This window comes from Scyliorhinus torazame, chromosome 4 (assembly GCF_047496885.1).
Source record: "Scyliorhinus torazame isolate Kashiwa2021f chromosome 4, sScyTor2.1, whole genome shotgun sequence".
Classification (NCBI taxonomy): Eukaryota; Metazoa; Chordata; class Chondrichthyes; order Carcharhiniformes; family Scyliorhinidae; genus Scyliorhinus; species Scyliorhinus torazame.
The window spans coordinates 80,783,933-80,810,894 of record NC_092710.1 but is presented as its reverse complement, the minus strand read 5'-3'; the positions used below and the strand labels follow the sequence as shown (position 1 = coordinate 80,810,894).

Below are 26,962 nucleotides of genomic sequence, written 5' to 3'. Positions count from 1 at the left end.
GAGAGTCAGAGCGGAGATTTAAACAGAGTGGGAGCTGAGAGTCAGAGTGGAGATTTAAAAAGAGTGGGAGCTGAGAGTCAGAGCGGAGATTTAAAAAGAGCAGGAGCTGAGAGTCAGAGTGGAGATTAAAAAGAGCGGGAGCTGACTTCCGGGTGCGGCGATGACCAGCTGAGTCGCACGTTTCGGCAGCTCCCGGTGAAACGGACTTTTGGGCTCTTGATAGGAGCCCCAACGGCAATTTTGACGGCTAAAAACACTGTGCGGTAAACCAGAAGGGAATCCCCCCTGGATACGGATGAAAAAAGGAGGAGAAAGTGGCCGGATTGCAGTGGATCCTTTAGAACAGCGGCAAGGAAGGCAAGCAAAAACTAAGATGGCGTCGGAAGGTGGCAGTTTAACATGGGGCCCTGAACAACAAGAGTTCTTGAAATGCTGTGTGGAAGAGCTCAAAAAGGAAATGAAGAAAGAGCTGTTGGCCCCGATACTACAGGCGATCGAAGGGCTAAAGGAGGAACAAAAGACCCAGGAGCGGGAGCTTCGGGTCGTGAAGGCAAAGGCAGCCGAGAATGAGGACGACATACAGGGCCTGGTGGTGAAGACGGAGACGCATGAGGCACATCAGAAACGATGTGTGGAAAGGTTGGAGGCACTGGAGAACAACGCAAGGAGGAACAACCTGAGGATTCTTGGTCTTCCTGAAGGTGCGGAGGGAGCGGACGTCGGGGCATATGTGAGCACGATGCTGCACTCGTTAATGGGAGCGGAGGCCCCGGCGGGTCCGTTGGAGGTGGAGGGAGCATACCGAGTGATGGCGCGAGGACCGAGAGCAGGAGAAATTCCCAGAGCCATAGTGGTGAGATTCCTCCGTTTTAAGGATAGAGAAATGGTCCTTAAATGGGCAAAGAAAACTCAGAGCAGTAAATGGGAGAACGCGGTGATCCGCGTTTATCAAGACTGGAGTGCGGAGGTGGCGAGAAGGAGGGCGAGCTTTAATCGGGCCAAGGCGGTGCTTCATAAAAAGAAGATAAAATTTGGAATGCTGCAACCGGCAAGACTGTGGGTCACATATCGAGGGAGGCACCACTGCTTTGAGACGGCGGATGAAGCATGGACTTTTATTGTGGAAGAAAAACTGGAATGAGCGGGTTATTAAAAAGAACATTCGAACAAAGTGGTGGGGCGAATGTGGGGGGCGAAGAGGGGGGTTAAAAAGGGGGGAAAGAGGAGTTTTATGTACTAATCCTGCGATGTGGTAACTTTTCTCTCTTCCACAGGTGGTGATGGGGGGAGGAGGGGAGGTGGAGGAGATGGGGCGTTGGCCATTGGGGGCGGGGCCAAGGGAGAAGCGCGGGCTTGGTTCCCACGCTATGATAACCATGGCGGGAATAGAGAAGCAGGAAGGAGGGGGCGTCGCACGGTGCGAGCCGAGGTCACGGGGGGAAGCCGAGGTCGGCCAGAGTTTGCTGACTTCTGGGAGCAACATGGGGGGAGTAATTACGCTAGCGGGGGATCTAGCGGGGGGGGTAGGAGGGGGGAATTACTGGGTTGCTGCTGCTGGGGAGAGGGGGGAGCTGGTATGGGAGGGGATGGGCGGGGGGGCACCGCCTGGGGGAGATACAGCTGCGTGGGAACCGGGTGAGGAGCTGGAAAAAGGGGATGGCTAATCGACAAGGGGGGGGGGTAGGAAGCCCCCCAACCCGGCTGATCACGTGGAACGTGAGAGGGCTGAACGGGCCGATAAAGAGGGCACGGGTACTCGCACACCTTAAGAAACTTAAGGCAGATGTGGTTATGTTACAGGAAACGCACCTGAAACTGATAGACCAGGTTAGGCTACGCAAAGGATGGGTGGGGCAGGTGTTCCATTCGGGGCTAGATGCGAAAAACAGGGGGGTGGCTATATTAGTGGGGAAGCGGGTAATGTTCGAGGCAAAGACTATAGTGGCGGATAACGGGGGCAGATACGTGATGGTGAGTGGCAAACTACAGGGGGAGACGGTGGTTTTGGTAAATGTATATGCCACGAACTGGGATGATGCCAATTTTATGAGGCGGATGCTAGGACGCATTCCGGACCTAGAGATGGGAAAGCTGATAATGGGGGAGATTTTAATACGGTATTGGAACGAGGGCTGGATAGGTCGAAGTCCAGGACTGGAAGGAGGCCGGCAGCAGCCAAGGTACTTAAAGATTTTATGGAGCAGATGGGAGGTGTAGACCCGTGGCGATTTAGCAGACCTAGGAGTAAGGAGTTCTCGTTTTTCTCCTATGTCCATAAAGTCTACTCGCGAATAGTCTTTTGTGCTGGGAAGGGCGTTGATCCCGAAGGTGAGGGGAACAGAGTCTACGGCTATAGCCATTTCGGATCACGCTCCACACTGGGTGGACTTGGAGATAGGGGAGGAAACAGGAGGGCGCCCACACTGGAGAATGGACATGGGACTAATGGCAGATGAGGGGGTGTGTTTAAGGGTGAGGGGGTGCATTGAAAAGTACTTGGAACTCAATGATAATGGGGAGGTCCAGGTGGGAGTGGTCTGGGAGGCGCTGAAGGTGGTGGTTAGAGGGGAGCTGATATCAATAAGGGCACATAAAGGGAAGCAGGAGAGTAAGGAACGGGAGCGGTTGCTGCAAGAACTTTTGAGGGTGGACAGACAATATGCGGAAGCACCGGAGGAGGGACTGTACAGGGAAAGGCAAAGGCTACATGTAGAATTTGACTTGCTGACTACGGGCACTGCAGAGGCACAATGGAGGAAGGCACAGGGTGTACAGTACGAATATGGGGAGAAGGCGAGCAGGTTGCTGGCACACCAATTGAGGAAAAGGGGAGCAGCGAGGGAAATAGGGGGAGTGAGGGATGAGGAAGGAGAGATGGAGCGGGGAGCGGAGAGAGTGAATGGAGTGTTCAAGACATTTTATAAAAAATTATATGAAGCTCAACCCCCGGATGGGAGGGAGAGAATGATGGGCTTCTTGGATCGGCTGGAATTTCCCAAGGTGGAAGAGCAGGAAAGGGTGGGACTGGGAGCGCAGATCGAGGTAGAAGAAGTGGTGAAAGGAATTAGGAGCATGCAGGCAGGAAAGGCCCCGGGACCGGATGGATTCCCAGTCGAATTCTATAGAAAATATGTGGACTTGCTCGCCCCGGTATTGACGAGGACCTTTAATGAGGCAAAGGAAAGGGGCAACTGCTCCCGACTATGTCTGAAGCAACGATATCGCTTCTCTTAAAGAAGGAAAAGGACCCGCTACAATGCGGGTCCTATAGACCTATTTCCCTCCTAAATGTAGATGCCAAGATCCTGGCCAAGGTAATGGCAAAGAGAATAGAGGAATGTGTTCCGGGGGTGGTCCACGAGGACCAAACTGGGTTTGTGAAGGGGAGACAGCTAAACACGAATATACGGAGGCTGTTAGGGGTAATGATGATGGCCCCACCAGAGGGAGAAACGGAGATAGTAGTGGCGATGGATGCCGAGAAAGCATTTGATAGAGTGGAGTGGGATTATTTGTGGGAGGTGTTGAGGAGATTTGGTTTTGGAGAGGGGTATGTTAGATGGGTGCAGCTGTTGTATCGGGCCCCGATGGCGAGCGTGGTCACGAATGGACGGGGATCTGCATATTTTCGGCTCCATAGAGGGACAAGGCAGGGATGCCCTCTGTCCCCATTATTGTTGACTATGATGTGGAGATGCCGGCGTTGGACTGGGGTGAGCACAGTACGAAGTCTTACAACACCAGGTTAAAGTCCAACAGGTTTGTTTCGATGTCACTAGCTTTCGGAGCGCTGCTCCTTCCTCAGGTGAATGAAGAGGTCTGTTCCAGAAACACATATATAGACAAATTCAAAGATGCCAAACAATGCTAGGAATGCGAGCATTAGCAGGTGATTAAATCTTTACAGATCCAGAGATGGGGTAACCCCAGGTTAAAGAGGTGTGAATTGTCTCAAGCCAGGACAGTTGGTAGGATTTCGCAGGCCAGATGGTGGGGGATGAATGTAATGTGACACGAATCCCAGGTCCCGGTTGAGGCCGCACTCATGTGTGCGGAACCTGGCTATAAGTTTCTGCTCGGCGATTCTGCGTTGTCGCGGGTCCTGAAGGCCGCCTTGGAGAACGCTTACCCGGAGATCAGAGGCTGAATGCCCTTGACTGCTGAAGTGTTCCCCGACTGGAAGGGAACATTCCTGCCTGGTGATTGTTGCGCGATGTCCGTTCATTCGTTGTTGCATATCTGGGTATTGTTTGCACTGGCGATTGAGCCCCTGGCGATAGCGTTGAGGGGATCCAAGAAGTGGAGGGGAGTACTTAGAGGAGAAGAACACCGGGTATCTTTGTATGCGGACGATTTGCTACTATACGTGGCAGACCCGGCGGAGGGGATGCCAGAAATAATGCGGATACTTGGGGAGTTTGGGGATTTTTCAGGGTATAAATTGAACATGGGGGAAAAGTGAGTTGTTTGTGGTGCATCCAGGGAAGCAGAGTAGAGAAATAGAGGACCTACCGTTGAGGAAGGTAACAAGGGACTTTCGTTACCTGGGGATCCAGATAGCCAAGAATTGGGGCACATTGCATAGGTTAAATTTAACGCGGTTGGTGGAACAAATGGAGGGGGATTTCAAGAGATGGGATATGGTATCCCTGTCACTGGCAGGGAGGGTGCAGGCGGTTAAGATGGTGGTCCTCCCGAGATTCCTCTTTGTGTTTCAGTGCCTCCCGGTGGTGATCACGAAGGCTTTTTTTAAAAGGATTGAAAAGAGCATCATGGGTTTTGTGTGGGCCGGGAAGACCCCGAGAGTGAGGAAGGGATTCTTACAGCGTAGCAGGGATAGGGGGGGGCTGGCACTACCGAGCCTAAGTGAGTATTATTGGGCCGCTAATATTTCAATGGTAAGTAAGTGGATGGGAGAGGAGGAGGGAGCGGTGTGGAAGAGATTAGAGAGGGCGTCCTGTAGGGGGACTAGCCTACAGGCTATGGTGACAGCCCCATTGCCGTTCTCACCGAGGAACTACACCACAAGCCCGGTGGTGGTGGCTACACTGAAGATTTGGGGACAGTGGAGACGGCATAGGGGAAAGACTGGAGCCTTGGGGGGGTCCCCGATAAGAAACAACCATAGGTTTGCCCCGGGGGGAATGGATGGGGGATATGGAATGTGGCAAAGAGCAGGAATAACGCAACTGAAAGATCTGTTTGTGGATGGGAAGTTCGCGAGTCTGGGAGCGCTGACCGAGAAATATGGGTTGCCCCAAGGGAATGCATTCAGGTATATGCAACTGAGGGCTTTTGCGAGGCAACAGGTGAGGGAATTCCCGCAGCTCCCGACACAAGAGGTGCAGGACAGAGTGATCTCAAAGACATGGGTGGGGGATGGTAAGGTGTCAGATATATATAGGGAAATGAGGGACGAAGGGGAGACTATGGTAGATGAACTAAAAGGGAAATGGGAAGAAGAGCTGGGGGAGGAGATCGAGGAGGGGCTGTGGGCAGATGCCCTAAGCAGGGTAAACTCGTCGTCCTCGTGTGCCAGGCTAAGCCTGAATCAGTTTAAGGTATTACACAGGGCGCATATGACTGGAGCACGGCTCAGTAAATTTTTTGGGGTGGAGGATAGGTGTGCGAGGTGCTCGAGAAGCCCAGCGAATCATACCCATATGTTTTGGTCACGCCCGGCACTACAGGGGTTTTGGATGGGGGTGACAAAGGTGCTTTCAAAAGTAGTGGGGGTCCGGGTCGAACCAAGCTGGGGGTTGGCTATATTTGGGGTTGCACAAGAGCCGGGAGTGCAGGAGGCGAGAGAGGCCGATGTTTTGGCCTTTGCGTCCCTAGTAGCCCGGCGCAGGATATTGCTAATGTGGAAAGAAGCCAAGCCCCCGGGGGTGGAGACCTGGATAAATGACATGGCGGGGTTTATAAAGCTAGAGCGGATTAAGTTCGTCCTAAGGGGGTCGGCTCAAGGGTTCACCAGGCGGTGGCAACCGTTCGTCGAATACCTCGCAGAAAGATAGATGGAATGGAAAAAAGAAGGCAGCAGCAGCAGCCCAGGTCTGGGAGGGGGGGGGGGGGAGGAGGAGGAGGAACCAGAAGGACTCTCAGGGTTGTTAATATATACTGTATAATATGTATAGGTCGTTGCGATAGATAATTATATATTGGACTGTTAAATTATATTTTTGGAGAGTGTTACTTGTGACAAGGCAGTTGCCAATTAGGGTTAGTTTTCATTTTTGTTATTTATTATTTATTCATTTTTTGTTTATAAAATAGGTCATTGTTATTTGTGTTGTTATAATATTGTGTAAAGGATGCACAATGTACTGTGTTGGTTGACCAAAAATTTTCAATAAAATATTTATTAAAAAAAAGAGCGGGAGCTGAGAGTCAGAGCGGAGATTTAAAAAGAGCGGGAGTGAGAGTCAGAGCAGAGGTTTAAAAAGCGTGGGAGCTGAGAGTCGGAGAGGAGATTTAAAAAGAGGAGCTGAGAGTCGCGGAGATTTAAAAATCGCGGGAGTGAGAGTCACGGAGATTTAAACAGAGCGGGAGCTGAAAGTCGCGGATATTTTAAAAGAGCGGGAGCTGAGAGTCGGAGCAGAGATTTTAAAAGAGCGGGAGCTGAGAGTCGGAGCAGAGATTTTAAAAGAGCGGGTGCTGAGAGTCGGAGCAGAGATTTTAAAAGAGCGGGAGCTGCAAGGGACACCTCTGGGCAGCAGGCTGAAATTGAACAACAATTCAGGAGTGACATCACAGCAAAACAATACATTGGCTGGTGTTATCGTGTGGGGTGCAGAGGTTGCTGAGTGAGTGCTTGCTGAGAAGGGGAGTGAATGACAGGTAAGCTCTTTCTTTCTTTTTCTTTTTTTATCTAGAGGGGATGGCAGGGAAGGCAGTGCAATGTTCCTCCTGCAGAATGTTTGAGGTGAGGGACGCCGTCAGTGTCCCTGCTGATTTCACCTGTGGGAAGTGCACCCATCTCCAGCTCCTCAGAAACTGCGTTAGGGAACTGGAGCTGGAGTTGGATGAACTTCGGATCATTCGGGAGGCAGAGGTGGTCATACATAGAAGCTTCAGGGATGTAGTTACTCCGAAGAATAAAGATAGATGGGTGACGGTGAGAGGGGCTGGGAGGAAGCGGTCAGTACAGGGATCCCCTGTGGTCGTTCTCCTTAGTAACAAGTATACTGCTTTGGATACTGTTGGGTGGGGGGGGGGGGGAAACTTACCAGGGGTAAGCCATGGAGTACAGGTCTCTGGCACGGAGTCTGTCCCTGTTGCTCAGAAGGGAAGGGGGGAGAGGAGTAGAGCATTAGTCATTGAAGACTCCATAGTTAGGGGGATAGATAGGAGATTCTGTGGGAACAAGAGAGACTCGCAGTTGGTGTGTTGCCTCCCAGGTGCCAGAGTGCGCGATGTCTCGGATCGTGTTTTCGGGATCCTTAAGGGGAGGGGGAGCAGCCCCAAGTCGTGGTCCACAGAGGTACCAACGACATAGGTAGGAAAAGGGATGTAAGGCAGGAATTCAGGGAGCTAGAGTTGAAACTTAGATCTAGGACAGAGTTATTATCTCTGGGTTGTTACCCGTGCCACGTGATAGCGAGACGAGGAATAGGGAGAGTGAGAGTTGAACATGTGGCGACAGGGATGGTGCAGGAGGGAGGGTTTCAGATTTCTGGATAATTGGGGCTCATTCTGGGGTCAGTGGGACCTCTACAAACGGGATGGTCTACACCTGGACCAAAGGGGTACCAATATCTTGGGGGGGAAATTTGCTAATGCTCTTCGGGAGGGTTTAAGCTAGTTCAGTAGGGGATTGGGAACCTGAATTGTAGCTCCAGTATACAGGAGGTTGAGAATAGTGAGGTCATGAGTAAGGTTTCAAAGTTGCAGGAGTGTACCGGCAGGCAGGAAGGTGGTTCAAAGTGTGTCTTCTTCAATGCCAGGAGCATCCGGAATAAGGTGGGTGAACTTGCGGCATGGGTTGGTACCTGGGACTTCGATGTTGTGGCCATTTCAGAGACATGGATAGAGCAGGGACAGGAATGGTTGTTGCAGGTGCCGGGGTTTAGATATTTCAGTAAGCTCAGGGAAGGTGGTAGAAGAGGGGGAGGGGTGGCATTGTTAGTCAAGGACAGTATTACGGTGGCAGAAAGGACGTTTGATGAGGACTCGTCTACTGAGGTAGTATGGGCTGAGTTAGAAACAGGGAAGGAGAGGTCACCCTGTTAGGGGTTTTCTATAGGCCGCCGAAAAGTTCCAGAGATGTAGAGGAAAGGATTGCAAAGATTATTCTGGATAGGAGCGAAAGCAACAGGGTAGTTGTTATGGGGGACTTTAACTTTCCAAATATTGACTGGAAACGCTATAGTTCGAGTACTTTAGATGGGTCTGTTTTTGTCCAATGTGTGCAGGAGGGTTTCCTGACACAGTATGTAGATAGGCCAACGAGAGGCGAGGCCATATTGGATTTGGTACTGGGTGATGAACCAGGACAGGTGTTAGATTTGGAGGTAGGTGAGCACTTTGGTAATAGTGACCACAATTCGATTACGTTTACTTTAGTGATGGAAAGGGATAGGTATATACCGCAGGGCAAGAGTTATATCTGGGGGAACGGCAATTATGATGCGGTGAGGCAAGACTTAGGATGCATCGGATGGAGAGGAAAACTGCAGGGGATGGGCACAATGGAAATGTGGAGATTGTTCAAGGAACAGCTACTGCGTGTCCTTGATAAGTATGTACCTGTCTGGCAGGGAGGAAGTGGTTGAGCAAGGGAACCGTGGTTTACTAAAGCAGTCGAAACACTTGTGTAGCCACCTAAAATGGCTGATTCCCGATTAATTTGGCCAAAACCCGATATTAAATGGCTAACCGAAAAGGCTGATGGGAAAAGCAGCCAACAGGGCACAAACGGACAGCTGCAGACAGAATAGCGTATTTGTTATTCTGTATTGCTGTACCCCTCTGGGGAAGTCGGCCCAGATCGATACCTGCGACCATTAGCAGCACATCAACCCAGACATCTGCAGTTTAATCGGCGATCCCCGGGAACAATTGCAACATATTAGCAATTGAATGCCAGGCCAGACCTCTCGGCGCCAGCAGTGGCCGAGACAAAGACAGGTGAACGACCACCCCCCGATCAAGGAATCGCCCCATTATTGGAGCATATCGAACCCAGTGATTGGGAACAAGTCCAATCACTTGGGACCAGGGTCAAGGTCCGCCCCGAGAGGCGGGAAGCCCCTGGGACCTATAAAAATAGGGGCCAAGTTCAGATTGACCCTTCTCGCCCTTCTTCTCCTGCTCGCAACCTTCGCAAGAACCATCGACAAGAAACCGTAAGTTTGACTCCAGCGATCGCTACTCGATAGAGACTCTTAGCCATCGACCTGTATCAGCCTTTTGAATCCCGCAGACCAGACCCAATTCGATAATCCATTTGTTTCCCTGACCTGGTGGGCCATTCCCAAATGTTAAGTATTGGCCAGTAGTGGTAGGTAGTGATATAGAAAGTAGGATTATTGTGTAAGTATTGATTGCTGTACATAATAAATGACCGTTGATTTCAATCTTACTAAGCGGTGTGCAGTCTTATTAATCATAACTAGAGCTTGAATCACGTGGCAGTATCAGAAAGATACCTGGCGACTCGTGAGCAAAGGTGACATAATTAGAGCTACAAATTGGCGACTCCGCCGGGACCTGATCTAGAAGTGGAAAACCACTCCGGGAGAACCCCAGGAATTTGAATAGAATCCAATTGCAAACAAAAACAAAAAAACCACAAGTGTTCAAGCGATTGTGGTTAATAATTCACAATTCAGAAGTGTGTGTATGCATGCGTAACTAACAGGGTTATAAGGTAAAACTGATAGATTTTGTTGCGTCAAAACTGGCGGAAGTCGGTATTTTCAGAAATTAGCGCAAGCCGTACCCGCATCTACTACACCGCCTTAGCCCCCTGTTCCAAATTCGAACAAAGCAAGCAGATAGGAGAGATGGCCATGCAGGCAATGCAACGCCTCATGAATCCCGAAGAATTTGCGGTCGCAGCGACCAGCAGCAGTAGAGTGGGACAGTGTCCCATTTGGGAAGTGGAAATTCAGAAATTTCTACAGGGCATAGGATGGCCAGTGTGGAATGATTTCTGCAATAATGACGACTCAGGTCCCGAACGTATAGGGCATACTTGGTGGGAGAACCTGAGTGAAATCCATAAGAAGAGCTTAGCAAAAGCGCGCAAGCCCATGGCAATTGTGTCCTGTCTGGCACAATTGCGAGGCACAGAGGAGGTCGTCAGGACGCTCCGCAAAGAGGTAGAGGGCATACATCGTATGAGTAAAGTCGATGTATGCGAGGTGGAGAAAGAGAATCTGGAATTAAGGAGGAAATTAGCGGCAAAGGACAAAGAGGTGGCTGACGCCAAACGGGGTCACCAGTCTTGTCTGGCGCATTTGAGTAGTTTCCAGTCCCAGTATGAGAAGGCATATCAGGACACGCAGCGTGCAGTCCTGGTAAAGAAAGAGACAGAGAAGCAGGTGGAGACGCTACAGAAGCAATGTAGTGATCTCAAGGCAGCCTTGAGAGCGCTCCACGCTGCAACCACGGAACAAAGACAGAGCACCATAGACCATGCGAAGTGCCGAAAGCAAATTGCAGACCTGCAGTCACTGCTTTCTGTCCAGAAGGGATTCCAAGAGACCTTTGGGGAAAGTTTGGAACAGGAAGACGGCCCTGATTGGGAAGAACTGCAGGAGACAGCACAGCGATATGTTCAGGGAACATGTGCGCAGGGAAAGCCCCAAAGGAGGAAAGCACCCCCATCCCCCACACAGCAGGAAAGCACCCCAGCCCATCGCACAGCCACAGCAGACGAGGCGGAATTCCTATATTCCACCCCCCTCACAGTGACCCAATCACACCGTTCCTCCCCGCTTCAGACCCCCACCATTTCTTTGCCACCGTCAAACACCAGGCGACCATGTACGGCCTGGATGAGAAAGAGCAGGTAAAGCTCACGGTCCTCAGCTTAGACCCATCGGTCGCAGCAGCCCTTCCCGACCCACAGAATGTAGGAGGAGGCACCCTTGCAGAAATGCATACCGTGATCCTGGATGCGATCGGGTATAACCAGGGTGACCCCGTAGATGGCCTAAATAAGTGTAGGCAGAAGAAGTCGGAGCACCCCACAGCGTTCGCAGGACGCCTGTGGATTCATTTTGAAGCCGTTTTCGGAAACGTAGACCGTGCCCATTTGTCCCCAGACAATATGGCCAAATGGACCCGCACCCTTATCTCCCATGCCACAGATGCAGGACAGAATGCTTGTAATAGTTATGATCCCTCAGAAGACGCCCATAATGAGAAGTGGGTGGTTAAAAGATTGTCCCGCATTTGGGAGCAGTCTGTCCAGAATAAACCCGCCGCTAAAACCCCCGAGGAAAAGCAAGCCGCCGCAGACAGGCAGGCAGTAAAAGCAACACCTCACAACCCCGCCTGGGTAAGTGAGGGAAAGAACAGCCCCCCACCCAAATCGCAAGATTGTTACAACTGCGGACAGTTGGGACATTTTGCCAAAGAGTGCAATGCCCCTAAAAAGCCACAGAGAGCCCAACAGACAGGCACTCTCACTAAGAAAAAGGCAGAGCCCATACATAGCATTAGCGCCCGGTCGGATCAGACAGACTTGACCGGAACGGACTGACGGTGTACGGGCTCCCCCAGTTGGGTCTGCGATACCCTTTGGGATAGGTCAGGACAGCGGATCGAGCTTCTCTGGGACACAGGAGGGTCCCGCACCACCTTAAATTCCTCCACCCTTGGTAAGGACACGTGGCCCACCACAGCCACTATCACCCTCAGCGGCTTCACAGGCCACTCACAACAGGGGCATATCACGACCCCTGTACCCATCCAAATCGGAACCATTAACACAAAACACCCCATAGTCTTAGCCGACCTGCCCCAAACAGCAGAGCACATTTTGGGGATCGACTTCATGAATTCCCACCACCTCTCTTTCGATCCAGTCAACCAGTGTGTCTGGAAGATGGCGTAATCCGCTAGAGCCCCCGCAACGCTCAACATTGGGGACTATATGAACAAAATTAGCGCAGTACGCGAGTTTTGGTTCAACCCCACCACACTCAGCACGGACCGACAGGTTAGGGCAGTCCTGCAAAAGAACAGGGCAGCATTCGCAACCCACAAGCACGACTGTGGACGGATGACTGGCTCCGTAGAAATAACAGGACCAGACCCTAGACCCCAGAAACAGTACGGATTCCCCCTAGAAGCAGAGGGAGAAATCCTAAAGTTTATAGAGAGCTTATTAGAGCAGGGCGTCCTAAGATCGGTAGCCTCAACTAATAATGCCCGATTTGGCCAGTGAGGAAGCCCGACGGATCATTGCGCTTGACCATTGATTATCGGGAACTCAATAAAGTCACCCCCGCAGCAGCCCCCACCGTTGCAACAAGTCCCTAGACCATGCTCAAACAGGGACTCCATGCCCGATATTTCACGGTTTTGGACGTCAGTAATGGGTTCTGGTCCATTCCATTGGCAAAGGCGTGCTAGTATAAATTTGCCTTCACTTTCCGAGCTCAGCAGCACACGTGGACATGCCTGCCACAAGGCTTCCACAATTCCCCCTCCATTTTCCACCGACAGCTGGCAAATGGACTCGCAAACGTTTCTCGCCCCGAATGTCTGGTACAGTATGTAGATGATCTACTACTGCAGACAGACACCAAGGAAGAGCACATTGAGCTTCTGTCCGAACTCCTGGAATTGTTACATTCCATTGGCTGTAAAGTCAACCCCAAAAAGGCCCAGATTTTGGAAGAGAAAGTGGTATATTTGGGTACTATTATCACACACGGCAAACGCGAGATCGAGCATAAAAGAATTGACTCGATTGACAAATTGCCCCTTCCCCAGAACGTTTCAGCCCTCCGGTCGTTTTTAGGACTGGTTGGCTACTGCCGGAACCCCATTGACAGTTTCGCCAGCAAGGCAGCGTCCCTCTCAGACCTCCTAAAGAAAGGAGCCCCCTGGGAATGGCTTCCGCAGCATACGGAGGCTGTGGAATCACTAAAACAGGCGCTCATAGCCGCCCCCGCACTACAAGTTCCCGACCCGCTTTCCCCTTACGCCATAGAGGTAGCGACCACAGACCGCACCCTTTCAGCCGTGCTCCTGCAGGAACGGCACGACCAGCTAAGACCCGTGGCTTATGCCTCCCGAATTTTAGATGCTGTGGAGCAGGGATTTTCAGCCTGTGAGAGGCACCTGCTCGCAGTTTTCTGGGCAGTCCAGTACTTTTCCTATATTACCGGACTGAACCCCATCACCATTCTGACCGAGCACACCCCCACCCAACTTTTACTAGACGGACGACTTAAAGACGGTACCGTCAGCCAAATCCGCGCTGCTAGGTGGACCCTTCTCTTGCAGGGACGGGACATCACAGTAAAACGGACAAAGACTCACACATACTTAGCGGACAATTTACAGTACCCCGGAACCCCCCATGAGTGTGAAATCATCTCGCCCCACCATAATACAGGCCCCTTTCTGGCCAGAACACTCCCCAGAAAACTAGCCACTCCATCTCAGAGCCCCCCTCACCCGGACACGTGTGACCCCATTAGGATTTATGTGGATGGATCTTCCGCAGTCCTGGATGGGCAACGCATAACAGGTTGTGGGATTTATGTGGAGGACGCGCAGGGACGCGCCCTCGAGGAAATCGCATTAAAATTACCCGGACACTTAGGCGCGCAGGCAGCAGAGCTTGCGGCCATCGCTTACATTGTAGAGCACCCAGATTCCTTCCCCAGCTCAGCAGACATATATTCAGACAGTCTATACGTCTGCAACAGCCTCACAGAATTTCTGCCCCTGTGGGAAACAAGAGGATTTGTTTCCGTGGATGGGAAACCCCTCCCCTCAGCCCCATTACTCCGCCATATTCTCCAAAAAGCCAAGAACAGGACTTTTGGCATTATAAAAGTCCGCAGTCACCATCGTTCTGACGCACTGGCTAAGGCAGGATCCAGGCATGGGTACCTTTGGAAGCCCCCCGAAAGCGCGCCAGTGAGTGCGCCAGTGAGTGCAGTTCAGGTCACGCAGACTAGGATCGAGGATCTAGTAGCGGCCCAGCAGCAGGATATCGCTCTCACGGAGATCGTGAAAGGGAAGTTTCCAGCCTCCTACGAGAGGTACAGAAATACGATGACCACACACGATGGTGTGGTGTTAAAGGACACCCTTTATGTAGTTCCTGCGCAGGATAGGAACCAATTAATCTGTTTATTCCATGATGGTCATGGACACCAGGGAATCGATCCCACCGCAGTCCACCTCAAACAGCTTTGTTGGTGGCCAAATCTCAAGGAGGATGTATCCCATTACATTGAGAATTGCCTCATCTGCGCACAGAACAACCCAGATAAATATGCCAAAAAGGCCCAACTCAGCCACACCCGACCCGTTAACGGCCCCTGGACTAACCTCCAGATCGATTTTATAGGTCCATTGCCCCCTTGCAGGAATGGCTATAAATATGTTCTGGTGGTCATAGAACCTTTACCAAGTGGGTGGAAGCATTTCCAGCCCGCACCAACACCGCGAAAACCACAGCCAAGATCCGAACCCACCACATCTTCACAAGATGGGGACTCCCCCGCAGTATTGAATCGGACCAAGGTTCTCACTTTATGGGACGGGTCATGCAGAACGTCCTCACGATATTTGGCATAACCCAAAAATTTCACATTGCGTACCACCCTCAGTCGAGTGGTATAGTGGAGCGCATGAATCGGACCCTAAAAACCACCCTTAGAAAAATGGTCCAGCAGAACAACACCACTTGGGACTCAGTCCTCCCCTTTGCGCTGATGTTTTTGCGTAACACTGTTTCCACCTCCACAGGTTTCACCCCACACACCCTCATGACCGGACGCCCCATGAAAGGGACAGAATACTTGTTAGGTTTAGACCTAACCAGCCCCGAAGTCACGGCCCTCACTCACGAGAAAGCCGTGGAGCAATTAGTTGCGAATGTAAAAACGGCTCAGTTAGCAGCCGCTGTTAAATTGGGCACCAAAAGAAAACAGAGCAAGGCTTGTTTTGATAAGGCAGTACATGCAACGGAGTACGATATAGGACAACAAGTGATGTTGTCTGTATATAACCCCAGCACATTCCTGTCTCCGAAATACTTGGGTCCGTACTCCATTACGGATAAAGTAAGCCCATCGGTATATAAAATCAAATACCCAAATGGTAAAACTGCGTGGTTTCACATAAACCAGTTAAAGGCTTATGGAGCACAGTCAAACCACGCACACCACGTCATGCTTGACACAGCAGACCACACCCCGCCTACAGCCAATGTAACCCGACCAACCCCCACCACCTCCAGCCCAGCCACGGACTCGACCTCGACTCCACCCCCGAAATATACACCCCGCCCCGGAACGCCCACAGACTGCAGCAGCAGCGACAGCGACTGTGACTCGGACGATAGCCACAGCACGCCTCCCTACTATCCCCATACAACCGGACCCACACCCAGCGACTCCGATTTCGACTCCAGTGATCCCTTCATGATCACTTTCCTAAACAAACCCCACCGACCACCGAACCACACGGACGACCCCGACTTTGTCCCCACACAACTCGACGAAACTCATTGGCACCGCGACAACTCCTACAGACTCGTCCGAAACGATGAAAGCAACCCCCACGCAGCCCTCTCAACATTAATTCACTCCAGAGTTTGGCACCCGGGAGAAGGGGACGACCTCGAGTCGGACTCCCAAGCCGCCAACCCCTTTGCGACCCTGTTCGCAACAGAGAATTGAGGTGTCCACAAGATGTTTAAAGGAGACAGTTGGGAGAAGTGTTGTCCTTCCTGATGGAGCCAGCAGGATGTTTTATGTTGTTCGTATGTTTGTTTAAGTGTTGTTTGTCCGACAGGAGAATGTTTCTCACTGTCACACACCCATTCACCTGAAACTTTCCCACAGACACCCACCGCGGCCAGATGCTTGTTCAGCGGTACCAACTTGTCCACAGATACCTGGTCAACAGACCAGACGCTTGTTCAGCGGAATTGGCTCATCTGCAGATACCTGGTCAGCAGACCACACGCTCGTTCAGAGGAACTAGCTTCTCGTCAGACGCCCGTTCTGATTTGAGGTTAGAATCACAGCAGCAACCTCACCATGATGACTGCATTTTTGCCGGTTCTTGTCGGTTGCTCAGGCAGTGGAGAAACGGCGTGAGACCCGCCCTGCCTGGGGACCCCCCCGTTGGTCAAACACGCTCGGGTAGGGGAGATACGGCATTGGTAGCCGTCCTACCCGGGGACTCCATCCAAATCTTACCCGTCGCGGCCCACACGCACCTCATTTAACATTTTCATTTCAAAAAGGTTTTGTTTTTTTTGGCGACCTTTAGGTTGCCGCCATCTGCTATTTACATCCTGGAACATTGGGATGGTAAATCAGCACTGGTCCCTCACTGGGAAGTGTGCCGTGTCCTAAAATTTGTTTTGAAAAAAAATGAGAGAGTCACACATAGTGACCAATTATAAGGGTATAATTGGCCCCAAAAAGGACAGACACACTAACACACCGGATATTGAACCAAGGTAGTTACAGATACTCTGCTTGTTTCTACAGAACGCCAGAAGCTCCAGGACCGGAGAAAACAAAAGAACACAAGAAGGAAAAGGAAAGAGGACAGCCATGAGGACTTCTTTCATCGTGATCAAAATCTTCCTTTTGGATATTTGGTTGCACGGGAACGCAGACCCCATTACTCCAAACCCCCCTGCCATTAATGTTTCACTGCCCCGCAGTACCCAAAGCCCAGTCACCAGCGACACTGCATCTTCCTGGTGTGCCAGGTTCATAACCTGGTACTCCCTGTCCTATGTGATCGAAACACTGTTAGCGTTGGCGATACTCTGCTGTGCAGTGCAGACTATGCGCCTCCGCAAATGGAGAAGGAGAGCGTACCGCGCTCGGACCCCGGTATATCGGATCCGATCCCCTATATTCGGGTATGACCAGACCCCCGACCCCCGTGACCTATAATACAATAAAGAACATGCACTTGCGTTTTTCTGTAAATAAAAAAATGTACAAAACCCCCATAAACAAAAAAGTGTATGATCCTGAGCTTGACTGCCCAGCCAGGAAAGAGCATATTGAATGTTATAATTGTTGTTGCATGGTTCAGGAAGATAGGATAATGCAATGTTTGATGAGTATAGTGTATTTAGATAAAATTAGAGGTTCCAAGTTTTTGAAGCGCTGCATCAGAGGTGGGCGGAAAGATTTGAGGACCTGGAGAATAGGTCGAGGAGGAAGAATCTTCGGATTCTGGGTCTCCCCGAAGGAGTGGAGGGGCCCGATGCTGGGGCATATGTGAGCACGATGCTCAATTCGCTGATGGGCGCGGGAGCTTTCCCGAGGCCTCTGGAGCTAGATGGGGCTCACCGGGTCCCAGCAAGGAGACCCAAGGCCAACGAGCCGCCAAGGGCTGTAGTGGTGAGGTTTCATCGCTTTATGGACAGAGAGTGTGTCCTGAGATGGGCCAAGAAAGAGCGGAGCAGCAGGTGGGAGAACACGGAGATCCGAATCTACCAGGACTGGAATGCAGAGATGGCTAAGAAGAGAGCTGGTTTCAATCGGGCTAAGGTGGTGCTCTATCGAAAGGGGGTGAAGTTCGGTATGCTGCATCCAGCGCGACTGTGGGTGACCAATTGATCAACGTGACGTTCCAGGATCGGCACCACTATTTTGAAACGCCTGATGAGGCATGGAGCTTTATACGGACTGAAAAGTTAGACTCAATTTGAGGGTATGTTGTGGGGGGATGTTTACTGTGTTCATTACGTTTAGGGAATATTCCTTTGGTTTGGGTGCTGGATGGGGATGGGTGAAGAGATTTGATGGGGAGACTGTGGGAGAGTGTGGGCGACGGTGTTGGAGGGGCAGACCCCCACGAAGGAAGAGGGGAAGTGGAGGCCCGGGGATGGGGAACTGGGGTAAGGTCGCAAAAGGAGCTGCGCCAGAGGAGGCGGGGCCGGCTCAGGAAAGCGCGGGCTTTTTCCCACGCTAGGGAACGGGCGGTGCTGGAGAGGAGCGCACACTGACTGCCAGGGAGGGGGAGGGGGGATTCTCACACTGGAGGGGTTGATGGAATGGCGGGAGAGGCCGGGGTCAGCAGGAGCCAGCTGACTTACGGGAGTGTCATGGGGGGAGCAAAAGGGCTAGATGTGGATCTAGCGGGGGGGTGGGGGGGGGGTATAGGGTTGCTGCTGCATTGGCCAAAGGGGAGCTGGAAGTAGGAGAGGTGGTCGGGGCGGGGGGGCTGCCGTCTGGAGGACGCGGGAGGCGCGGGCACGCGGCTGGCCTAGAAAAGGAGATGGCTAGTCGGGGGGGGTGAGCAGCCCCCCAATGCGGCTGATAACTTGGAATGTGAGGGGCCTGAACGGGCCGGTCAAGAGGGCCCGGGTGTTCGCGCACTTAAAGGGACTGAAGGCAGACGTGGTCATGCTTCAGGAGACACATTTGAAGGTGGCAGATCAGGTTAGGCTGAGAAAGGGATGGGTAGGACAGGTATTCCATTCAGGGCTGGATGCAAAGAACAGAGTGGTTGCAATACTGGTGGGGAAGCGGGTGTCATTTGAGGCAATGAATACTGTAGTGGATAATGGAGGTCGATATGTGATGGTGAGCGGTAGGTTGCAGGGGGTGTGGGTGATACTGGTAAACGTATCCGCCCTGAACTGGGAAGATGCCGGATTTATGAAACGCATGCTGGATTGGGTTCCGGACCTGGAGGTAGGAAGTTTGATAATGGGCGGGGGGGATTTCAACACGGTGCTGGACCCAGCACTGGATCGCTCTCGGTCCAGGACGGGTAAGAGGCCGGCTGCGGCCAAGGTGCTCGGGGTTTATGGACCAGATGGGGGGAGTGGATCCATGGAGGTTTGTCAGGCCCCTGGCCAGGGAATTTTCATTCTTTTCCCACATCCATAGAGCCTACTCCCGGATAAAAAAAATTTTGAGTAGGGCGCTAATCCCGAAAGTGGAGGGAACGGAATATTCGGCCATAGCCATCTCGGACCACGCCCCGCACTGGGTGGAGCTGGAGTTAGGAGAGGAGAGGGACCAGTGCCCACTGTGTCGCCTCGATGTGGGACTGTTGGCGGATGAGGAGGTGTGCGGGCGGGTGTGCAATGAAAGATATTTGGAGGCCAATGACAACGGGGAGGTGCAGGTGGGGGTAGTTTGGGAGGCGCTGAAGGCGGTGGTCAGGGGAGAGTTCATCTCCATTAGGGCCCACAGGGAGAAGAGAGAGGGCAGGGAGAGGGAGAGGTTGGTGGGGGAGATTTTAAGGGTGGACAGGAGATATGCAGAGGCCCCCGAGGGGGGACTGCTCAGGGAGCGGCGGAACCTCCAGACGGAGTTCGACCTGTTGACCACAAGGAAAGCAGAGGCACAGTGGAGGAAAGCGCAGGGGGCGACGTATGAGTATGGGGAGAAGGCGAGTCGGATGCTGGCACACCAGCTTCGTAAGAGGGAGGCAGCGAGGGAGATAGGTGGAGTTAAGGATAGCGGGGGGGAATATGGTGCGGAGTGCGGTGAGAATAAACAAGGTATTTAGGGACTTCTATGGGGATCTGTACAGGTCTGAGCCCCCAGCGGGGGAGGAAGGGATGCGACGATTTTTGGATCCGCTGAGGTTCCCGAGGGTGGAGGAGCAGTAGGTGGCTGGTTTAGGGGCGCCAATTGGGCTGGAGGAGCTGGTTAAAGGATTGGGGAGCATGCAGGCGGGGAAGGCCCCGGGGCCAGATGTGTTCCCGGTCGAGTTTTACAGGAAATACGTGGACCTGCTAGGCCCGTTGCTATTGAGGACTTTCAATAAGGCAAGGGAGGGGAGGGACCTTGCCCCCGACAATGTCCAGGGCGCTGATCTCTCTGATCCTGAAGCGGGACAAGGACCCACTGCAGTGTGGGTCGTATAGACCGATCTCGCTCCTCAATGTGGATGCTAAGTTGCTGGCAAAAGTGCTGGCTACGAGAATTGAGGACTGTGTACCGGGGGTGATTCATGAGGACCAGACGGGATTTGTAAAGGGCAGGCAGCTAAACACCAATGTGCGGAGGCTCCTCAATGTGATTATGATGCCTTCGGTGGAGGGAGAGGCGGAGGTAGTGGCAGCTATGGACGCGGAGAAGGCCTTTGACCGGGTGGAGTGGGAGTATCTTTGGGAAGTGCTGCGGAGGTTTGGGTTCGGAGAGGGGTTCATCAGCTGGGTCAGGTTGCTATATAGAGCCCCGGTGGCGAATGTGGCTACGAATCGGTGGAGGTCGTAGTACTTTCGGCTGTACCGAGGGACGAGGCAGGTGTGCCCCCTGTCCTCCTTGTTGTTTGCATTGGCAATTGAGCCTCTGGCCACGGCACTAAGGGAGTCCAGGAAATGGAGGGGACTGGTCCGAGGGGGAGAGGAACATCGGGTGTCGCTGTATGCAGACGACCTGTTGCTGTATGTGGCAGATCCAGTGGAGGGGATGGCGGAGGTCATGCGGATCCTAAGGGAGTTTGGGGACTTCTCGGGGTATAAGCTCAATGTAGGGAAAAGTGAGCTCTTTGTGGTGCATCCAGGGGACCAGGGAAGGGGGATAGACGACCTACCATTGAAGAGGGCGGACAGGAACTTTCAGTACTTGGGGATCCAGGTGGCTGGGAGTTGGGGGGCCATGCCCAAGCTCAATTTGACGCGGTTGGTGGAGCAGATGGAGGAGGATTTCAAAAGATGGGATGTGCTGCCACTCTCGCTAGCGGGCAGGGTGCAGTCGGTTAAAATGATGGTCCTCCCGAGGTTTCTCTTTGTGTTCCAGTGCCTTCCCATTATGATTCCCAAGGCCTTTTTCAAACGGGTAGGTAGGAGTATAATGGGTGTCGTGTGGGCAAATAAGACCCCGAGGGTAAAGAGGGTGTTTCTGGAGCGTAGTAGGTGCAGGGAGGGCTGGCGCTGCCGAATTTGTGCGACTATTATTGGGCTGCCAATGTGGCGATGATCCGTAAGTGGGTAATGGAGGGAGAGGGGGCGGCGTGGAAGAGGTTGGAGATGGCATCCTGCGTGGGCACGAGCCTGAGGGCGCTGGCGACGGCACCGCTGCCGCTTTTGCCGACAAGGTACACCATGAGTCCAGTGGCGGCGGCGACGTTGAAGATCTGGGAGCAGTGGAGACGACACAGGGGCGAGGTGGGAGCCTCGGTTTGGTCCCCAATTCGAGAGAACCATCGGTTCGTCCCAAGAAGGATGGATGGGGGGTTTCGGAGCTGGCATCTGGCAGGGATTAGAAGAATGGGGGACCTGTTTATAGATGGGACGTTTGCGAGCCTAGGGGCACTGGGTTACCCCCGGGAAATGCATTCAGGTATATGCAACTGAGGGCGTTTGTGAGGCGGCAGGTGAGGGAATTCCCACTGCTCCCGGCACAGGGGACTCAGGACAGGGTGATTTCGGGTGTATAGGTTGGAGAAGGCAGGGTCTCGGCGATCTACCAGGAGCTGAAAGAAGAGGCGGAGGCCTCGGTAGAGGAATTAAAGGGCAAGTGGGAGGAGGAGCTTGGGGAGGAGATAGATGAGGGTCTGAGGGCTGATGCCCTGAGTAGGGTTAATTCTTCCTCCTCTTGCACCAGGCTCAGCCTAATACAATTCAAGGTTACTCACAGAGCGCATATGACAGGGGCGAGGTTGAGTAGGTTCTTTGGGGTGGAGGACAGATGTGGGAGGTGCTCGGGAAGCGCCTCGGCGAATCACGTCCACATGTTCTGGTCATGCCCGGCACTGGATGGGTTTTGGAGGGGTTTCACGAGGACAATGTCCAAGGTGGTGAAAGTCCAGGTCAAGCCGAGTTGGGGGTTGGCAGTATTTGGGGTAACGGACAAGCCGGGAATGCAGGAGGCGAAAGAGGTCGGTATCCTGGCCTTTGCGTCCCTGGTAGCCCGGCGGAGGATCTTGCTATTATGGAAGGACGCGAAGCCCCCCAGTGTGGAAGCCTAGATAAATGACATGGCAGGGTTCAATAAGCTGGAGAGGATAAAGTTTGCCTTACGAGGGTCTGTGCAGAGGTTCTTCAGGCGTTCCTAGACTATCTCGCAGAGCGTTAGGAGGTCAGCAGCAGCAGCTCACGGGGGGGGGGGGGGGGGGAAGGGTCTCTTTCGGGGGTTGGAATTCGGGTGGGGGGGGGGGCTTCCCTACGGGTACCTTTGAATGTCATAGTTACTGTATATGGGGAAACCCAATATATAAGTTTTGTATAATTTTTGGCTGTTGTGTTTGTGTTTCTTTCTTTTTGTTATGGGGGGGGGGTTGTTAAAAATTGTTGGAAAATTTGAATAAACATATTTTTTTAAAAATACAGTCTTGATGCCACCTTTAACCAATAAAGCAACTCCACCTTCTGTCTATCCTTTAGAAATACCGAGGAGAGGCAGCACGGTGGCACAGTGATTAACACTCATGGTGCCAAGGTCCCAGGTTCGACCCGGCTCTGGGTCACTGTCTATGGGGAGGTGGCACATTCTCCCCGTGTCTGCGTGGGTTTCGCCCCCACAACCCAAAAGATGTGCAGGCTAGGTGGATTGGACATGCAAAATTGCCCCATTAATTGGAAAAATTGAATTGGGTACTCTAAATTTATATTAAAAATAAGGAATACTGAGTCCCCTTGGAGATCTAACTCCCGACTCCTGTCCCCCTGGAACCATGTTTCCGTGATCCCCACCAAATCAGACTCATTTGTCTCCTTTGACCTTATTCCAAATACTGCTTGCATTTAGGTGCAAGGTTTTTAAATACATCCTACTGACTTGTCTTTCCCTTGCAGGATCTCATTGCACAGGCCATTTCCCCCTCACCCTGATCACGGCCTGCGCCCCTCCCCGGTACCTGTCTGAACAGGAGCCCGGTGGGGAAGCCCATTGTCCCTCTCAGGCTCCTCTGAGCTGCCCTCACAGCTGCTGGTCCTCCGATTCCGGCCATTTCCGCTCCTCCGGCCCCGCCCACCCTTCCCGCCGGTCACCGCGGCTCCCCCGAGAGAGCGCCCACCTCCTGTCATCAGGCGACGGAATGATTGATGAGCGGCCCCGGGTGGAGTGGGGTGGGGTGGGGGGGAAGGGCCGCCATCTTGTGCAGGGCATCAGGGGGAAGAGCCGCCATCTTGTGAGGGGCATCGGGCCGGAAGGGCGATGGATGTCACTTCAGTAGATGCCTCGCTGCCTCTTTTGGCTCTTGACAGAGCGTGCGCCATTATTGTGAGGGGCACACTGAGCTGAGCGGCCCACCTCCTGAAGTCAAGGCGCGCGTCCAGACGCCATCTTTCTGAGGGGCAGGCTGCGAGGCCCTCTTCTGGCGGGACAGCTCAGTTTCGTCTGGGAGGGGATCAATAGTGCAGGCGCCATCTTGGTGAGGGGCAGTGGGCTGGTGGAGTCCAGCAATTGGATTGCTTTATTAGGGCCAAGCCACAAAGGCCACCCCCCACCCCATGGTCAAATCATAATGCCATCCAGCGGGGTGATGGGGGTTGGTGAGAGGGGCATGTCCACGATGAGTTTACCCACAGCAATGGTTACTGAATTGCCATCAATTAAGACGGAAAACGCAGAGTGGATTAACTATGGCTTTAATTGACTTACAACAGAGCTGGCAGCATGCCCCAGAATGAGGCAGTGTGAGAGGTCGGCAGTTTATATACCCAGGCCTAGGGGGAGGAGTCATGGGCAGAGCCAAAACCGTACAACATGTAATATAGTGGCAATACTGTACAACACGTGGTTTCACCACATTCACCCCCTGTTTTAAAAAATGTCCGGCGGGGGTGAAGTGAACAAGTTGCGTCAGAGATTGAGTCTGACGGGGGCTTTGATTGTCCACTGTGACCGCCTCAGTTCCAGCTGTGGTGTAGGTATCGAAGTCGGCTGAAGCGTTGAGGCCTGCGTGCCCAGGAGCAACACAGCTTCTGTGTTCTCAGGCGGGTGGGCAGTAACGGGGGAAGGAGGTATAGGGTCGGGTCGGGTAGTAGTGGAGAGGGGAGGAATAGAGCCGGGAGCGCCGGTGACAGTCGCTGGGGAACCTGCGGGTGCCAAATCCCGAAGGGAGACTGTGTTCTCCCGCCGGCATGGTGAGCCATGTAGGCGTACTGGGGATTCGCATGGAGGAAAAGGATCTTCTCTACCAGAGGATCTGACTTATGAGTCCTCACATGTCGTTGGAGGAGGACGGGCCCTTGAACCGTCAGACAGGTCGGTTGGACCTTCTGGGGAAGGCAAACACCCTCTCGTGGGGGGTCACATTAGTAGCGGTGCAGAGAAGCGACCGGATGGATTGGGAAGGACCTTCTGCCAGCGGGAGACCTCTAGACAGTAGGGCAAGAAGGACGGCCTTCCAGACCGTCGCGTTCTCCCTCTCCACCTGTCCGTTCCCCCGGTAGTCCTGCTTGAGGCGAGCCCTTGCTAATCAGGAACTGACGCAGCTCATCACTCATGAAGGAGGAACCCCGATCACTATGGACGTAAGTGGGGAAACCGAACAAGGTGAAGTCACTGCTCAGGGCCTTGATGACTGTGGCAGAGATCATGTCTGGGCATGGGATGGCAAAAGGGAAACATGAGTACTCGTCAAGGATATTGAGGAAGTACACCTTACGGTCGGAGGGGAGGGGCCCTTTGAAATCAATGCTGAGGCTTTCAAAGGGGCCTGAGGCCTTTACCAGGCGTGCTCTGTCTGGCCGATAGAAGTGCGGTTTGCACTCCGCGCAGACCTGGCAGTCCCTGGTCATGGTCCTGACCTCCTCGATGGAGTGAGGCAGGTTGCGGGCCTTGATATAATGGAAAAGCCGGGTGACCCCCGGGTGACAGAGGTCATTGTGGAGGGTCCGCAGTCGGTTTACTTGTGCGCTGGCACAAGTACCGCGGGAAAGGGCATCTCGGGGCACATTAAGCTTCCCAGGACGATACTGGATGTCATAGTTGTAGGTGGAGAGTTCGATCCTCCACTTCAATATCTTATCGTTCTTGATCTTGCCCCGCTATGTGTCACTGAACATGAAGGCAACCGACCGTTGGTCAGTGAGGAGAGTGAATCACCTGCCGACCAGCTAATGCCTCCAATGTCGCACAGCTTCCACAATGGCTTGGGCTTCCTTTTCGACGGAGGAGTGCCGAATTTCGGAGGCACGGAGGGTACGGGAGAAGAAAGCCACGGGCCTTCCTGCCTGGTTGAGGGTAGCGGCCAGGGCAAAGTCAGACGCGTCGCACTCTACCTGGAACGGGATGGATTCGTCCACAGTGTGCATCGCGGCTTTGGCAGTATCCGCCTTGATGCGGTCGTAGGCCAGGCGAGCCTCAGCCGTCAGGGGAAAAACAGTTGATTTGATGAGTGGGCGGGCCTTCTCCACATAATTGGGAACCCACTGGGCAGAGTACGAAAAGAACCCCAGGCATCTCTTCAGGGCAGTGGGGGAGGGGGAGTTGCAGGAGGGGGCGTATGGGGTCGGGGTCGGGCCCTAGGACTCCGTTTTCCACGACGTAGCCAAGGATGGCTAGTCGGGTTGTGCGGAAACCGCATTTCTCCTTATTGTATGTCATATTAAGGAGCTGGGCGGCGTGGAGGAATTTCTTGAGGTTAGCGTCGTGGTCCTGCTGATCATGGCCGCAAATGGTGACATTATCTAGATACGGGAACGTGGCCCGCAGTCCGTACTGGTCAACTATTCGGCCCATCGCTCGCTGGAAGACCGAGACTCCATTGTTGACGCCGAAGGGAACCCGGAGAACGTGGTAGAGGCGGCCAGCTGCCTCGAAGGCAGTGTAGTGGCGGTCCTCCGGGCGGATAGGGAGCTGGTGGTACGCGGACTTCAGGTCCACGGTGGAGAAGACCCGGTACTGCGCAATCTGATTGACCATGTCGGATAGGCAGGGGAGGGGGTACGCATCGAGCTGTGATTGATGGTCTGACTGTAGTCGATGACCATCCAATGCTTCTCCCCAGTCTTGACGACCACCACTTGAGCTCTCCAGGGGCTGTTACTGGCCTCTATGATCCCTTCCCGCAGGAGCTGCTGAACCTCCGACCTGATGAAGGTCATGTCCCGAGTACTGTATCATCTGCTCTTAGTGGCGACAGGCTTACAGTCTGGGGTGAGGTTCGCGAAGAGAGAGGGAGGGTCGACCTTCAGGGTCGAGAGGCTACAGACGGTGAGAGGGGGCAGGGGTCCATCGAACTTCAGGGTGATACTCTGGAGGTTGCACTGGAAGTCAAGACCCAGAAGAACTTCCACGCAGAGGTGTGGGAGGATGGAGAGCCTAAAATCTTTGACATCTATGCCCTGTACTGTGAGAGTCACGACACAGTACCCACGGATTTGCACGGTATGCGACCCAGAGGCCAGGCAGATTCTCTGGGCTGCGGGTAAAACGGGAAGGGAGTAGCCTGTACCGTGTCCAGGTGTATGAAGCTGCCTGTGCTCCCGGAGTCAAAAAGGCAGGCCGACTCGTGGCCATTGATCCGGACCACCATCATAGATTTTGTGAGGTAACGAGGCCGAGACTGGTCTAGGGTGATGGAGGCGGCCACGGGACGGCGGGCTGGCTTCGGACGGCAGGCGGGCTTCGGACAGCGGGCGGGCCAGTCGAGAGTAGCAGAGGCCAGCTCAGAATACAGCACAGAACAGGCCCTTCGGCCCACGATGTTGTGCCGAACCTTTGTCCTAGATTAATCATAGATTATCATTGAATTTACAGTGCAGAAGGAGGCCATTCGACCCTTTGAGTCTGCACCGGCTCCTGGAAAGAGCACCCTACCCAAACTCAATACCTCCACCCAACACCAAGGGCAATTTTGGACATTAAGGGCA

General features: G+C 53.1%; 1 protein-coding gene across 1 annotated transcript in view; it reads right to left on the bottom strand.

The window, feature by feature from the left end:
• The window catches only part of LOC140411408 (persulfide dioxygenase ETHE1, mitochondrial-like), a 51,115-nt gene extending 28,004 nt beyond the window's left edge, over nucleotides 1-23,111 (bottom strand). The window contains exon 1 of the mRNA XM_072500517.1: nucleotides 22,999-23,111. Coding sequence (XP_072356618.1) covers nucleotides 22,999-23,091 — 93 coding nt within the window. The 5' untranslated portion in view covers nucleotides 23,092-23,111. The remainder of the gene's footprint in view (nucleotides 1-22,998) is intronic.
• Nucleotides 23,112-26,962: the final 3,851 nt, after the last annotated feature.